Raw genomic sequence first — 16,372 nt, 5'->3', positions numbered from 1 at the left:
GAGGGATGGTGGTAGAACATGTTAGTGTGAGATCAGGTGGTGTAGAATCTGTTAGTCTGAGATCAAGGGGGCGGTGTAGAATCTGTCAGTGTGAGATCAGGGGTGGTTTGTAGAATCTGTTAGTGTGAGATCAGGGGGGGGGGGGGGGGTGTGTGTGTAGAATCTGTCAGTGTGAGATCAGGATGGTGGCATGGGGGTGGGGTTGGAGCGATGTTCTCTGAGGCTGTAGTACATTCTGTTCAGAAACACTCCTCGTCTCATCAACATGCAACACTTACTATACACGTGCAAATTGTGTGTGTGTGAAAGTTCTGCATAATTGACTTCATCGAATACATTTCATGCATTCCCGGATCCTCTTTATATGTAACAGTGAAACAATTATCTGGACCACGTATCTCCCATTCCTGAAGCATCATTTCCATTTTGAGGTTTAACAAACTTTTCATTTAAATTAACAGAGATAACAATGACTTCGTTTTCAAAAAATGAAATGAAATATTTGGAGCGTTGTATTTGAAAATTTTGGGTACTTACATCTATAATGGTTGTTTTAGTGCTTGTATCACACAACAGTACTATTCCCAGGTTCATAACACGATATGAACTCGTAGCACAGGTTCATAATACGATATGAACTCGTAGCACAGGTTCATAACACGATATGAACTCGTAGCACAGGTTCATAACACGATATGAACTCGTAGCACAGGTTCATACTACGATATGAACTCGTAGCACAGGTTCATAACACGATATGAACTCGTAGCACAGGTTCATAACACGATATGAACTCGTAGCACAGGTTCATAACACGATATGAACTCGTAGCACAGGTTCATAATACGATATGAACTCGTAGCACAGGTTCATAATTATGCAAATTAGGTAGGGCAATCATTCATGCACCACATAAATAAAACAACATGTCATTCTTTTAAATTGTTAACATTGACGGTAAAAAGGCTCGGGAAATATTAAATCTGGTAACACATTTCATAAATTTCATATACCATAAGCACTCGTTCATGGACTTGAAATCTGCCTGACATAGTGCAGAATCAAGGTTGTCAGAAACATGGCTCCCGGGGGTAGGGTGTGGTCACATTAAGGAATCAAAGATTTACATTGGGGGTAGGGTGTGGTCACAATAAGGAATCAAAGATTTACATTGGGAGTAGGGTGTGGTCATAATAAGGAATCAAAGATTTACATTGGGGGTAGGGTGTGGTCACAATAAGGAATCAAATATTTACATTGGGGGTAGGGTGTGTTCATAATAAGGAATCAAAGATTTACATTGGGGGTAGGGTGTGGTCATAATAAGGAATCAAAGATTTACATCGGAATATGGAAACGTTAATCCCCACGGGGGCGGGGTGGGGGGGGGGGGGGGCGGGGTGAGGGGAGATCTTTAAATATGAGCTAAGATGACTGAGTTGAGTGATGTGGGCCTCCTGTTGTAATTGACAGAAATCACAACACGGCGGCTAAGCGACATTTCTTGCTGTAGTCTTCAATTGGACATTATATATATCGACGACGTTTTATCTATCAACAATGATAACTTTCATTCATAATTTCGATTCGAAATATCCATGTGAACTCGAAATAAAGACACCGCAGAGTCGTCCACTTCTGCTTCATACTTAGATATCTTATTGAAAGTAGATATTAACGGCAAACTGACAACTTGAACTTTATGACAAACGGAATGATTTCAGCTTTTCCATCGTCAACGATGTAATATTCCATTATCACCTGCATATGGTGTTTATATCTCTCAGCTGATTCGATACGCAAGAGCTTGTTCTGTGGACGATCAGTTTTTAAATCGAGGCAATCTGCTTACAAACAAGTTGATGGTACAGAGGTTTCAACAGTCTCATTTAAAGTCAGCATTTCGTAATCTAGTTTGCCAATACAACCTATCATCGTGTCAAATGCCGTCTGACTTTTTTCATACCGATTGTTAGGCCGTTCTTGGTATACTGATTTTGACAACGGATTATTCCGTTTACCTGATCAGAACATAGGGTTCATGGCGGGTGTGACCTGTCGACAGGGAATGCTTACTCCTCCTAGACACCTGATCCCACCTCTGCTGTGTCCAGGGGTCCGTGTTTGTCCCACTCTCTATTTTGTATTACTTATAGGAGTTATGAGATTGATCACTGTTCGTTATCTTCACCTTTATATGAGTTATGAGATTGATCACTGTTCGCTATCTTCACCTTTCATATCTGTTATTCCAGATTCTGATTGATTGATTTATAATTGATAGGAATCACAGCACGACGGTTTATCTCAGTTATCCGGAACCAGGGGAGAGGTGGTGGTCCAGAAACCTAACAAAACATTATGTAAGTTCACGTGACTACTCTGTTCTCTCTCTCTCTCTCTCTCTCTCTCTCTCTCTCTCTCTCTCTCTCTCTCTCTCTCTCTCTCTCTCTCTCTGTGCCTCTCTCTGTCTGTCTGTCTCCCTCTCTCTCTCTCTCTCTGTGTCTGTCTCTTTTCTCTCTGTCTCTCTCTCACTCTCTCTCTCTCCCTCCCCCCCCTCTCTCTCTCTCTCTCTGTGTGTGTGTGCCTCTCTCTCTCTGTGTGTCTGTCTCTTTTCTCTCTGTCTCTCTCTCACTCTCTCTCTCTATCCCTCCCCCCCCTCTCTCTCTCTCTCTCTGTGTGTGTGTGCCTCTCTCTCTCTCTCTCTCTGTGTGTGTGTGTGTGTCTGTCTCTTTCTCTCTGTCTCTCTCTCTCTCTCTGTGTGTGTGTGTGTGTGTGCCTCTCTCTGTCTGTCTCTCTCTCATTCTCTCTCTCTCATTTTCTCTCTCTGTGTCTCTCTCTCTCTGTCTCTCTCTCTCTCTCTCTCTCTCTCTCTCTCTCTCTATCTCTCTCTCTATCTCCCTCTCTCTCAGGTGAAGATATATTTTAAACACAAAGTTATCATCTTCCTGTTGATTTTCAGTGTATATACTAAATCAATTCAGATAACATAGGAACAGAAAACACCGATTTCTACAATAAATTCATTCTATTTATAGACACCAGTTACTGGACTGATATCATCAGTTTATTTGACCTGAATAGTTTACAAACATTAAGTGCAGAAGGGTCGTCATTTGGCAAGTTAAGTCACATATTATTTAGTCACTTCAACGTGAAATATAGCACCACAAGACATCATTAAAATGGGCACCACGATACATCATTAAAATGGCGTTGTATTGTAGTATAGCTCAGTAGACTGCTCATCGTAAATTCGAGACGAGCAGGTTTTTATTTTAGGTTACTTTTTTATATTAAAACTGCATTTTTATCTAAAAAAGGTAAATTTGAAACTTTTCAATTTCAAAATATCATTTACCTATCCTTCACTTTTCATTGTGTGTTGTTTTATATCTACATAAGTCGGTATCTGGCAGAAATATTGTTGCTTCCGCTTTTGAAAAAAAAAACTTTTACAAAGGAAAAGGGCGGATCCAAAGAGGTGGGGTTTCCAGCTCCCCGCCTCTCTTTTACAAAAAAAAAAAAATTACAACGAGAGAACAACAAAACAATTCATGAAAATATTACTGCATGAAGTGTACATAATCTAGAATATAACCTATTGTTCCATTGCCAAAAGGGAATTTCCGGGGGAAATTCGGCCATTACATGCAGGTTTTAATGTAGCTGCAGAACTGTAGCTCTCTGAAAAAATATTTTGACATAACAGAGAGCTACAGAGCCACCCCTTATAAAAACCTTCGATTTACGGCGCACAAAAAGCTGCGCACGGTTGAGGCCTTATATCGTTGTATTCTTGAGTTGCTGTCTCATAAATTTAATATAAAAAAATTCTTAATATATTTTCCTACTATACTTGTGTCTAAACATACCTTCAAATATTCATTAAAGCCCCATACGACCTGAAAACTCCCAGCTTCAAATGATTTCGTTGGTTGACGTAGCCATGTTAGGTAGTACATTTGTAAAGCGCTTTAAAGAACTAATGTTGATGGGGCACTATATGAATCTTTTAATTACAAGTACAATCATTTGTATAATTATTGTGCATCACGTAACCTTATTGATAACCAGTATTTATGGAATTTGTCTTAATCTCATCACTACCGGTATTTGTATAATTATTGTGCATCACATTATTGATAACCAGTATTTATGGAATTTGTCTTAATCTCATCACTACCGGTATTTGTAGAAATGACTCTTCAGTACTTCTTTAGTGCGGTTTTCCTTCAGATTTAAGACTTAGAGATGTACACATTCCGTACACACTGCGCGTGTGAATATACTGAAACAGATTCACGATGTTTGTTTGTATAAAGATGCGATGCACTCGTGTGTAGTTATTCTACATTTGCTTTTGCTTTTTTTCTCTCCAGATTTTTCATCAGTGGAGAGGGAAGACTCCAGAGGGAGTCCGTACTATGGGCAGAGACGGATATCATACCAAGACTTCCTTAACCAGGTAATGGAGGGCCGATTAGGTTCACATAGATTCAGAAAATGTGTGGCCGCTTAGGTTCAGAATAATATAAGGTCGCACATGTTTAGAAAACGTAAGGTCGCTTAGGTTCAAACAGATTAAGAAAATTGAAGGTTGCATAGATTCACAAAAATTCAAAAAAAATGAAGATTGCTTAGATTGAAACTAAGTCCGAGAACATAGTGTTTATTAAGCTAGTTTTATCTATTTTACATAACGTGTGTCTAAGGGCGCTAAGTTGAAGTCGTTGTATTTTTGTAAAATTTACTATCGGTTATACCAATCTGTATCACTAGGAAGATAAAACGTGATCGATAATAATCTTTATTATATACCCATCCATGTTTTGACTTTAGCTCACCTGAGCTGTTCAAGTGAGCTTTTCTGATCGCCTGTTGTCCGTCGTCTGTCCGTCTGTCTGTAAACTTTTTACATCTTCGACTTCTTCAGAACCACAGGTCCAATTTCAACCAAACTTGGTCAAAAGCATCCTTGGGTGAAGGGTTTTCAAGTTTATTCAAATGAAGGGCTATGCCCCTTTCAAAGGGGAGATAATCACAAAAATGCAAAAATAGGGTGGGATCATTTAAAAATCTTTTTCTTAAGAATCGCTGAGCCAGAAAAGCTGAAAATTACATGAAAGCTTCCTGACATAGTGCAGATTCAAGTTTGTAAAAATCATGGCCCCGGGGGTATAATGGGGCCACAATAGGGGATCAAAGTTTTACATACAAATGTATAGGGAAAATCATTAAAAATCTTTTTCTGAAAAATCACTTGGCCAGAAAAGTTTACTTTCACATGAAAGCTTCCTGACATAGTCCAGATTCAATTTTGAAAAAATCATGATCCCAGGGAGCAGGTTGGGGCCAAAATAGGGATCAAAGTTTTATATGCGAATATATAGGAAAACTCTTTAAATATGAGCCGAGGTGACTCAGGTGAGCGATGTGGCCCATGGGCCTCTGGTTTGATACTGTAGATTTCACGGAGTAAGATCTGGTTTTCCGGATCACCACACTGGTTTTCTGATTCCGTATCAGTATTCTCTGAGACTGATGACGTCACAATGCATGGACGCAACGTTTTTTTGTGGAAAATATTCACTGCGTCACAAACAAAACTGCGTACACAAAGTATAATTTCACTACATATGTCTGTCTTTTTTATGATTTGGATTATATTTAGTATCTTAATATATATACGGTGTAACCATTGGACCAAGCGAACCATGAAATGGTCATTGGCGTGTTCCAAGTAATAATCATAATTCTGTTAATTACGGCAAATTATAATTCATTTAAAAATATGTATTCTCCTTGCGCTAAACGCCCAGTATCAACGAGGGATATGCAAGGTGAAGATAACGAACAGTGATCAATCTCATAACTCCTACAAGCAATACAAAATAGATAGTTGGGCAAACACGGACCCCTGGATACACCAGAAGTGGGATCAGGTGCCTAGGAGGAGTAAGCATCCCCTGTTGACCGGTTACACCCGCCGTGAGCCCCATATCCTCATCAGGTAAACGGAGTTATCCGCAGTCAAATCAGTGTGCCAAGAACGGCTTAACAATCGGTATGAAACACGTCAGACAGCATTTGACCCAATGCGAGGTTGTATTGACGAACTAGATCGTTATAACGACCATAGAATTTGCGAAATGCTGACTTCAATCGAGACTGTTGAAATCCCTGTACCATCAACTTGTTTGTCAGTAGCTTACCTCGATTTAAAAACTGCGAATCTAGCACCAGCCGACGTAAACCGTGCATTGTGACGTCACATGTAGCCTCGACCTTTTTCTTCGTCTTTCAATTATAAACAACAACAATACATCCCATTTGCAATTCAAAAGAAATAAATAAAATTAACCCACAAATTCTAAATGGTAAAACGGTAAGCGAAAATATATCGTATATTTTCATTACAGAAACTCATGAACTTGTTCTTCTATTTAGTTGCATTACTGTTTTTTTTAATATGATGATTGGTTAAAAACTGTAACAATGATAATCATATCGTTCATTTTTAGCTCACCTGAGCTGAAAGCTCAAGTGAGCTTTTCTGATCGCTTTTTGTCCATCGTCTGTCTGTCTGTCTGTCTGTCCATCTGTCTGTTAAACTTTTCACATTTTCGACTTCTTCTCCAGAACCACTGGGCCAATTTCAACCAAACATGGTCAAAAGCATCCTTTTGTGAAAGGCTTTCAAGTTTGTTCAAATGAAGGGCCATGTTCATTTCAAAGGGGAGATAATCACAAAAATGCAAAAATAGGGTGGGGTCATTTAAAAATCTTCTTCTCAAGAACCACTGGACCAGAAGAGCTGAAATTTACCTGAAAGCTTCCTGACATATTACAGGCTCATGTTTGTTCAAATCATGGCCCCCGATGGTAGGATGGGGCCACAAGGGGGGGGGGGTCAAAGTTTTTCTTACAAATATATAGGGAAAAACTTTAAAAATCTTCTTCTCAAGAACCACTGAGTCAAAAAACTGATTTTTACATGAAAACTTTCTGACATAGTGCAGATTCAAGTCTGTTCAAATCATGGCCCCCGGGGGTTGGATGGGGCCACAATAGGGGATCAAAGTTTTACATACAAATATTTAGGAAACATCTTTAAAAATCTTCTTCTCAAGAACCACTGAGTCAGAAAAGATGATTTTTACATGAAAACTTTCTGACATAGTGCAGATTCAAGTTTGTTTAAATCATGGCCCCCGGGGATAGGATGGGGCCCCAAGGTGGATCAAAGTTTTGCACACAAATATATAGGGAAAAACTTTAAAAATCTTCTTCTCAAGAACCACTAAGCCAGAAAAGCTGAGATTTACATGACAGCTTCCTGACATAATGCAGATTCAGGTTTGTTCAAATCATGGGCTCTGGGGGTTGGATGGGGCCACAATAGGGGATCAAAGTTTTACATACAAATATATAGGAAAAATCTTCTTCTCAAGAACCACTGAGCCAGAAAAACTGATTTTTCATGAAAACTTTCTGACATAGTTCAGATTCAAGTTTGTTCAATTCATGCCCCCCGGGGGTAGGATGGGACCACAAGGGGGATCAAAGTTTTACATACAAATATATAGTTAAAATATTTTTCTCAATAACCACTGAGTCAGAAAAGCTGATATTTACAAGAAAATTTTCTGACATAGTGCAGATTCAAGTTTGTTCAATCATGGTTCCCGGGGGGTAGGGTGGGGCCACAAGTGGGGGGGGGGGGTCAAAGTTTTACATACAAATATAGGAAAAAGCTTTAAAAATCTTCTTTTCAAAAACCATTGGGCCAAAGAAGTTGACATTTACATGAAAGCTTTCTGACATAGTGTAGATTCAAGTTTGCAAAGGGTAGTTTGGTCCATAATATGGACCAAGATTTTACATGCAAATATATATGGAAAGTCTTCAGATATGGGCCAAGGTGACTCAGGTGAGCGATGTGGCCCATGGGCCTCTTGTTAACAAACTGAGTGTTTGAATTACAAATTACACGTCAACCGCTAACACACCTGCATGTATAAAGTCCTTATCTATATTTGAGATACGTATTCTTTGTACTATACTTTTATGTTATGTGGAAAAGTTGCGTGGGCGTCACACTTCCTTTATCAAGAACTATAACTCACGTGATATGAAGCACGTGATACAATAAACTCAATCTTTCTGGGACTAATCAGTGTTAACATTTTGTTTCTTTTCAGCCATCAGTAGATCTGACAAAACTTCGGTCGAACTGGAGAGCAGACGCCCGTATCATTCCAAACGCCAGCAACAAGAAACGTAAGAATTACATACACATAAACAATCGCGAGAATCCCGAGAATTACATACGTAAACAATCCCGAGAATTACATACACATAAAAAATCCCGAATATCCCGAGAATCCCGAGAATTACATACACATAAACAATGAATCCCGAGAATTACATACATATAAACAATCGCGAGAATCCCGAGAATTACATACACATAAACAATCGCGAGAATCCCGAGAGTTACATACATATAAACAATCCCGAGAATCCCGAGAATTACATAAATATAAACAATCGCGAGAATCCCGAGAATTACATACACATAAACAATCCCGAGAATCCCGAGAATTACATAAACATAAACAATCGCGAGAATCCCGAGAATTACATACATATAAACAATCCCAAAAATCCCGAGAATTACATACACATAAACAATCCCGAAAATTCCGAGAATTACATACACATAAACAATCGCGAGAATCCCGAGAATTACATACACATAAACAATCCCAAAAATCCCGAGAATTACATACACATAAACAATCCCGAAAATTCCGAGAATTACATACACATAAACAATCGCGAGAATCCCGAGAATTACATACATATAAACAATCCCGAGAATCCCGAGAATTACATACATATAAACAATCCCGAGAATCCCGAGAATTACATACACATAAACAATCCCGAGAATTACATACACATAAACAATCCCGAAAATTCCGAGAATTACATACACATAAACAATCCCGAGAATTACATACACATAAACAATCCCGAAAATTCCGAGAATTACATACACATAAACAATCCCGAGAATTACATAAACAATCACGAGAATCCCGAGAATTACATACGTAAACAATCCCTAGAATTACATACACATAAACAATCGCGAGAATCCCGAGAATTACATACACATAAACAATCCCGAAAATCCCGAGAATTACATACACATAAACAATCGCGAGAATCCCGAGAATTACATACATATAAACAATCCCGAAAATCCCGAGAATTACATAAACAATCGCGAGAATCCCGAGAATTACATACACATAAACAATCCCGAGAATTACAGATGTACAGTGTTACCAGAGAATCACATACACATGTACAGTGTTACCAGAGAATCACATACACATGTACAGTGTTACCAGAGAATCACATACACATGTACAGAGTTACCAGAGAATTACATACACATGTACAGAGTTACCAGAGAATTACATACACATGTACAGTGTTACCAGAGAATTACATACACATGTACAGTGTTACCAGAGAATTACATACACATGTACAGTGTTACCAGAGAATTACATACAGATGTATAGTGTTACCAGAGAATCACATACACATGTACAGTGTTACCAGAGAATTACATACACATGTACAGTGTTACCAGAGAATTACATACACATGTACAGTGTTACCAGAGAATTACATACACATGTACAGTGTTACCAGAGAATTACATACACATGTACAGTGTTACCCGAGAATCCCGAGAATTACATACACATGTACAGTGTTACCCGAGAATCCCGAAAATCACATACACATGTACAGTGTTATCCAAGAATCCTGGAATCACATATACTGATTAACAATCGTAAATGTCTTTTCAACCTGTATTTTTCAAATTTGCAGAAAGCACATAACCTTAATGTTCTAAAATTAAATATTGTATGCTCAACCCTATCTAATCCGGAAAAACTTACACGGTATATTTTATTATCACCTTGGAATTCATTGCCAGAGAAGTTAACGGGTCCGTTTATGTATAGATGAGTGTGTTGATATGTGTAACATTGTAGTCACTCTACAGGTGTGTAGTATGTGTGTGTGTGTAACATTGTAGTCACTCTACAGGTGTGTAGTATGTGTGTGTGTGTAACATTGTATTCACTTTACAGGTGTGTAGTATGTGTGTTGAATTGATATTTCACACACAGTTTTGTTATATAAATAGTAGAATCCCTTTTCATTTTGGGTTAAAAGGGTTGAAGGCCAAGTTCACCATAGGACTTGGTAGAGAAAGCTTGTAGACACTCTAGAAGCCCCATTGTTCGCTCGATTGAATTGATACTTCATATTTAGCTTTAGTGTCCAATGCGGCAGAATCCTAGTGATTTTGGGTTCAACATTTGAAAAGGTCAGGTCACCACAGGACTTTATCAGAAAGGTCAGGTCACCACAGGACTTTATCGGAAAGGTCAGGTCACCACAGGACTTTATCGAAACGTTTGTGGACGCTCTAGAAGCCACATTTCTTTGCTTGATTGATTTTATACTGCACTTGTAGATTTCTTGTCATGAGTGAAAAAACGCTATTGATTTTGGGGGCCAAAGATCAAAGCTCAAGGTCACTACGAGACTTTAAATCAATGATTTGTAGGCACTCATTGTGAGGGGATATGTTACGGAGCTCTTGTTACAGATAAAATGTGAAGTGTGTATTGTCCATTATATCTGATGACGCTGTCTTACCAGGGTATTATTATATCTGATGACGCTGTGTTACCAGGGTATTATTATATCTGATGACGTTGTGTTGCCAGGGTATTATTATATATGATGACGTTGTGTTGTCAGGGTATTATTATATCTGATGACGTTGTGTTGCCAGGGTATTATTATATCTGATGACGCTGTTTTACAGGCTATTATTATATCTATATATTATTATTATATATTATTATTAGTATTATAATATACTGTTGTGTTGCCAGGGTATTATTATATCTGATGATGTTGTTTTACAGGCTATTATTATATCTGATGACGTTGTTTTACAGGCTATTTAACGATTGGCATACCGACAGTGAAGCGAGAGAAGGATGAGTATATTTTGAGTACCGTCCAGTCCATCGTGAACTGCACGCGGAAGGAGGAACTACAGGAGATCTACATCGTTGTCTTCCTTGCCGATTTTGACGAGGACTGGAAGGCCAACATCAGTAAACATCTGCGACAGCAGTTTGGCGATATCATTTCCATGGGAACGCTGCACGTGATCCAAGCATGGGATTCATTTTATCCGCCATTGGATAATTTAAAACATACATTTGTCGACCCAGAGACTAAAAAGAAATGGCGGGCTAAACAAAATGTCGACTACGCGTTTTTGTTTCTGTATAGTCAGGTTCTTGCCACGTACTATATACAAATGGAGGATGATACATATACCGTACCGGGTTATTTTAAAGTTATAAAAGACTACGTCAAGAAGTTCAAAGAGCGCTGGGTGTGTTTAGAATTCTCCGAATTAGGATTCATTGGAAAATTATACCACTCCGAGGACATCGACAAACTGGCCAAAATGGTCTTGTTGTTTTACGCACAGCAACCGTGTGACGTCACGTATTTGAATTTCAATGTTCAGATGTTGCAGTTTAAGCGACACATTCGTCGGCCGACGATATTTGAACATGTTGGCTATCATTCGTCACTTCCGGGGAAAATACAACCCCTTAAGGATCGTTTCTTTGAGGAACATCAAAAATCGATAAAGGGTGACAACCCACTCGCGAAATTGTACACCAGTTTGCCATTTGAGGGATATTTCAACCCTGACAAAGCCTACCGTAGAGAGGAAGGAATTTTCTGGAGTTCTAAAAATGGCCGAGCAAACGATTGGTTCTCCGTGGTATTCGATGAACCTCAGTTGTTAAGCAAAATAGTTATCCATACCGGAATAAAATCTCACCCTGGTGATAAAATGCATTTTGCAAAACTGGAGGCAAGTCTTGCGTCGACGCCCAGGGGCCCCGGCAAACCCGAGTGTAGCCGGAATAAACTGCTGGGGTATTTTGAAGATGGCGACATAGAACTGAATGAAGTTCGGTCTATCACAGGAGAAGAAAAAAATCACTGTTTGAATATCATCATCACCAACAAACAGGAAACTTGGTTGATAGTTAGGGAGATAGCGGTGTTTACTGTACACCACGAAATCAAGCAGACAACAAAAAATCTGGGTGATAGTTAGGGAGATAGCGGTGTTTACTGCACAACACGAAATCAAAAAGACGTCTTAAGCATTGCAGAATGTGTTATCCTGAGCACAAAACAAAAGGATGAGTCAATGTGAAATTCTGTGTAACGAATGTCACATGTGAACGTGCCGTTCTAAAATCAAATTGAATGTTTGTATGTGTGTAGGTCACGAGAGTTAGTTATCGTGTGTAGGTCACGAGAGTTAGTTATCGTGTGTAGGTCACGAGAGTTAGTTATCGTGTGTAGGTCACGAGAGTTAGTTATCGTGTGTAGGTCACGAGAGTTAGTTATCGTGTGTAGGTCACGAGAGTTAGTTATCGTGTGTAGGTCACGAGAGTTAGTTATCGTGTGTAGGTCACGAGAGTTAGTTATCGTGTGTAGGTCACGAGAGTTAGTTATCGTGTGTAGGTCACGAGAGTTAGTTATCGTGTGTAGGTCACGAGAGTTAGTTATCGTGTGTAGGTCACGAGAGTTAGTTATCGTGTGTAGATCACGAGAGTTAGTTATCGTGTGTAGGTCACGAGAGTTAGTTATCGTGTGTAGGTCACGAGAGTTAGTTATCGTGTGTAGGTCACGAGAGTTAGTTATCGTGTGTAGGTCACGAGAGTTAGTTATCGTGTGTAGGTCACGAGAGTTAGTTATCGTGTGTAGGTCACGAGAGTTAGTTATCGTGTGTAGGTCACGAGAGTTAGTTATCGTGTGTAGGTCACGAGAGTTAGTTATCGTGTGTAGGTCACGAGAGTTAGTTATCGTGTGTAGGTCACGAGAGTTAGTTATCGTGTGTAGGTCACGAGAGTTAGTTATCGTGTGTAGGTCACGAGAGTTAGTTATCGTGTGTAGGTCACGAGAGTTAGTTATCGTGTGTAGGTCACGAGAGTTAGTTATCGTGTGTAGGTCACGAGAGTTAGTTATCGTGTGTAGGTCACGAGAGTTAGTTATCGTGTGTAGGTCACGAGAGTTAGTTATCGTGTGTAGGTCACGAGAGTTAGTTATCGTGTGTAGGTCACGAGAGTTAGTTATCGTGTGTAGGTCACGAGAGTTAGTTATCGTGTGTAGGTCACGAGAGTTAGTTATCGTGTGTAGGTCACGAGAGTTAGTTATCGTGTGTAGGTCACGAGAGTTAGTTATCGTGTGTAGGTCACGAGAGTTAGTTATCGTGTGTAGGTCACGAGAGTTAGTTATCGTGTGTAGGTCACGAGAGTTAGTTATCGTGTGTAGGTCACGAGAGTTAGTTATCGTGTGTAGGTCACGAGAGTTAGTTATCGTGTGTAGGTCACGAGAGTTAGTTATCGTGTGTAGGTCACGAGAGTTAGTTATCGTGTGTAGGTCACGAGAGTTAGTTATCGTGTGTAGGTCACGAGAGTTAGTTATCGTGTGTAGGTCACGAGAGTTAGTTATCGTGTGTAAGTCACGAGAGTTAGTTATCGTGTGTAGGTCACGAGAGTTAGTTATCGTGTGTAGGTCACGAGAGTTAGTTATCGTGTGTAGGTCACGAGAGTTAGTTATCGTGTGTAGGTCACGAGAGTTAGTTATCGTGTGTAGGTCACGAGAGTTAGTTATCGTGTGTAGGTCACGAGAGTTAGTTATCGTGTGTAGGTCACGAGAGTTAGTTATCGTGTGTAGGTCACGAGAGTTAGTTATCGTGTGTAGGTCACGAGAGTTAGTTATCGTGTGTAGGTCACGAGAGTTAGTTATCGTGTGTAGGTCACGAGAGTTAGTTATCGTGTGTAGGTCACGAGAGTTAGTTATCGTGTGTAGGTCACGAGAGTTAGTTATCGTGTGTAGGTCACGAGAGTTAGTTATCGTGTGTAGGTCACGAGAGTTAGTTATCGTGTGTAGGTCACGAGAGTTAGTTATCGTGTGTAGGTCACGAGAGTTAGTTATCGTGTGTAGGTCACGAGAGTTAGTTATCGTGTGTAGGTCACGAGAGTTAGTTATCGTGTGTAGGTCACGAGAGTTAGTTATCGTGTGTAGGTCACGAGAGTTAGTTATCGTGTGTAGGTCACGAGAGTTAGTTATCGTGTGTAGGTCACGAGAGTTAGTTATCGTGTGTAGGTCACGAGAGTTAGTTATCGTGTGTAGGTCACGAGAGTTAGTTACCTTGTTTGTTGATAGTTTTGTAAAAGCAATATTTCTAGCTTCACGAATTTTATGAGAAATTTGTCTACGAGTGAAGAGTGTGATGTTCAGGTGTGAGATATTTGTTAATTCTTTACTGTAGTTTATATTGGTGAATATTTTTTTTTACGTCTGTACTGTCGTTCATATTTGTGAGAGTTTTTATTGGTGAGTGTTTTTATTGGTGAGAGGAGTGTTTTTATTGGTGAGTGTATTTTTAAGATGTACAATATGCGCCATTTATAAACTTTATTTTCTACAATGATTTTTTAAAGAAACTGTTTGAACTAATTTGTTCTTGTAGAAATGGATAGCATTAATTTTTCCTTACTTTTTATCTTTCATTTTAGTGTATTATTATCATTTTGAAAAAGTTCAAAAATTGTTCATGTCGTCTAAATGTTTTGTGAACCGAAGGTTATATGAACAAGGTCAATTTTCTTCAACTATTTTTGAAATACCTGAATTTTTAGATGCTAATACAAAAATATTATATTTCCTACAAACAATGGTTGCTGAACACCGGAAGTTGTGTGATGGCTCTGACGTCATGTTGATTGGGCAGGATTTCAGAGCTGAGATAGAAGCTATTTTTAATCTTCTACAATTTGTTTTGTTCTCGTGCACTTTTTTTATATATATAAATGTTACAGATTTAAACATGCGCACGGGTTTTGTTACGAAATATCCCTTTCAGATTGAAACAAACCGGGAGATATAGGTACAGTGTTTTTCCTGTACAAAGTCAATCTCTCACCAGAGGGCGTATTACGCTACGCGACAATCTCTCACCAGAGGGCGTATTACGCTACGCGACAATCTCTCACCAGAGGGCGTATTACGCTACGCGACAACACCTCTGTCAACGTCTGAATGTCAAGATTCTTGGCAAAACTTATTTCTACCTATTGCATTATAAAGTATGATTTTACAAGTTTTAGTGTTAAGCTTAAAATCTTACAGTAAGTTCACAAAAACAACGAATTTCATGATTATTCTAGTATTATTGGATGAATGAATATTTATATAAAACCTTTTAATTCGCTCAGGTGTCTCATATTTACCAGCTTCTGCGTTTATAAAATTCAGACATTTGTTTGATTTTCTTAGATATTATCATTACAGTTTGATATGCTAAGTTAGTTTTAGTACGTTTTGATATGATTTTTATACGTTGACAGAGGTATTAGTGGAGCATAGCGGGAACGATAACTCTGGGTAGAGATTGGTACAAAGTGCGTTTGTATATTGTAATGCTGTGTTATAGTAACCAGTGTTGTAGCATAGACTTTCACCTCGGTAAAACGGGCCCGGGATAGATCCCCCCATAGGTGGAGAAAGTGTCCCAGCATATAAATTCCCCCTATGTACAAAGTCAGTATAGAGTTTCTCCATGGCGGAAAAACCGCCCTGGTAAGAATTTTCCCTCTTCCTGTTTCCGGATTTCATTTGTCATAGTTTACTGAAATAGATATCCGCCCATCATTGATATTACGATATTCATGAAATAAACGATTTTTTGTTGTTGAGATGCTGAAGTTGGGTTTACACACTGAAAACTTTGAATTGCATATATAGTAAAAACAATATGCTTCTCAAAAGACCTTAATGATGGTCAATATCATTAGGATTTGTCGTAAAAAGTCGACTAAAAGATGTACAATTAAAATATCTGAAAAGTAAAATAGATGCACTGTATAGATTAAAGTGATTTGATTTTCCCATTTATCTAAATTCGAACTTTTGAATTAACAAATCAGTAACTTCTTTCCAACTTCACTATTTCAAATGTTAGATATTGGTAAATAACAGCAAAGGCTTGAGATGTCTGAATGAATTTTGATATACCATTACACGTATTGAATAATTTTCTTTTTTAAAAGAAACATAAGATGATAATTGTGATACACAAGACCCTGCTTAAAATTAAAGAATGAGAAGAATTCCTGAGTGTAGAAAAGCAAGAGAATTCTAGTATTAGAACTGG

At 38.7% G+C, this 16,372-nt stretch overlaps 2 protein-coding genes across 2 annotated transcripts in view; one reads left to right on the top strand and one right to left on the bottom strand.

The window, feature by feature from the left end:
• The window catches only part of LOC125657452 (uncharacterized), a 228,610-nt gene that overhangs the window by 110,262 nt on the left and 101,976 nt on the right, over window positions 1-16,372 (bottom strand). The window lies entirely within an intron of this gene.
• On the top strand, window positions 6-12,345 carry LOC125666311 (alpha-1,3-mannosyl-glycoprotein 4-beta-N-acetylglucosaminyltransferase C-like). Its single transcript, XM_056147807.1, has 5 exons — window positions 6-50; window positions 2,285-2,363; window positions 4,383-4,468; window positions 8,187-8,283; window positions 11,067-12,345. The coding sequence occupies exons 1-5, from the start codon at window positions 6-8 to the stop codon at window positions 12,257-12,259; spliced, it is 1,500 nt and encodes a 499-aa protein (XP_056003782.1). The 3' UTR covers window positions 12,260-12,345.

This window comes from Ostrea edulis, chromosome 8 (assembly GCF_947568905.1).
Source record: "Ostrea edulis chromosome 8, xbOstEdul1.1, whole genome shotgun sequence".
Classification (NCBI taxonomy): Eukaryota; Metazoa; Mollusca; class Bivalvia; order Ostreida; family Ostreidae; genus Ostrea; species Ostrea edulis.
Note: the sequence above shows the minus strand (reverse complement) of the source record. Positions and strands in the feature narration are given on the sequence as shown.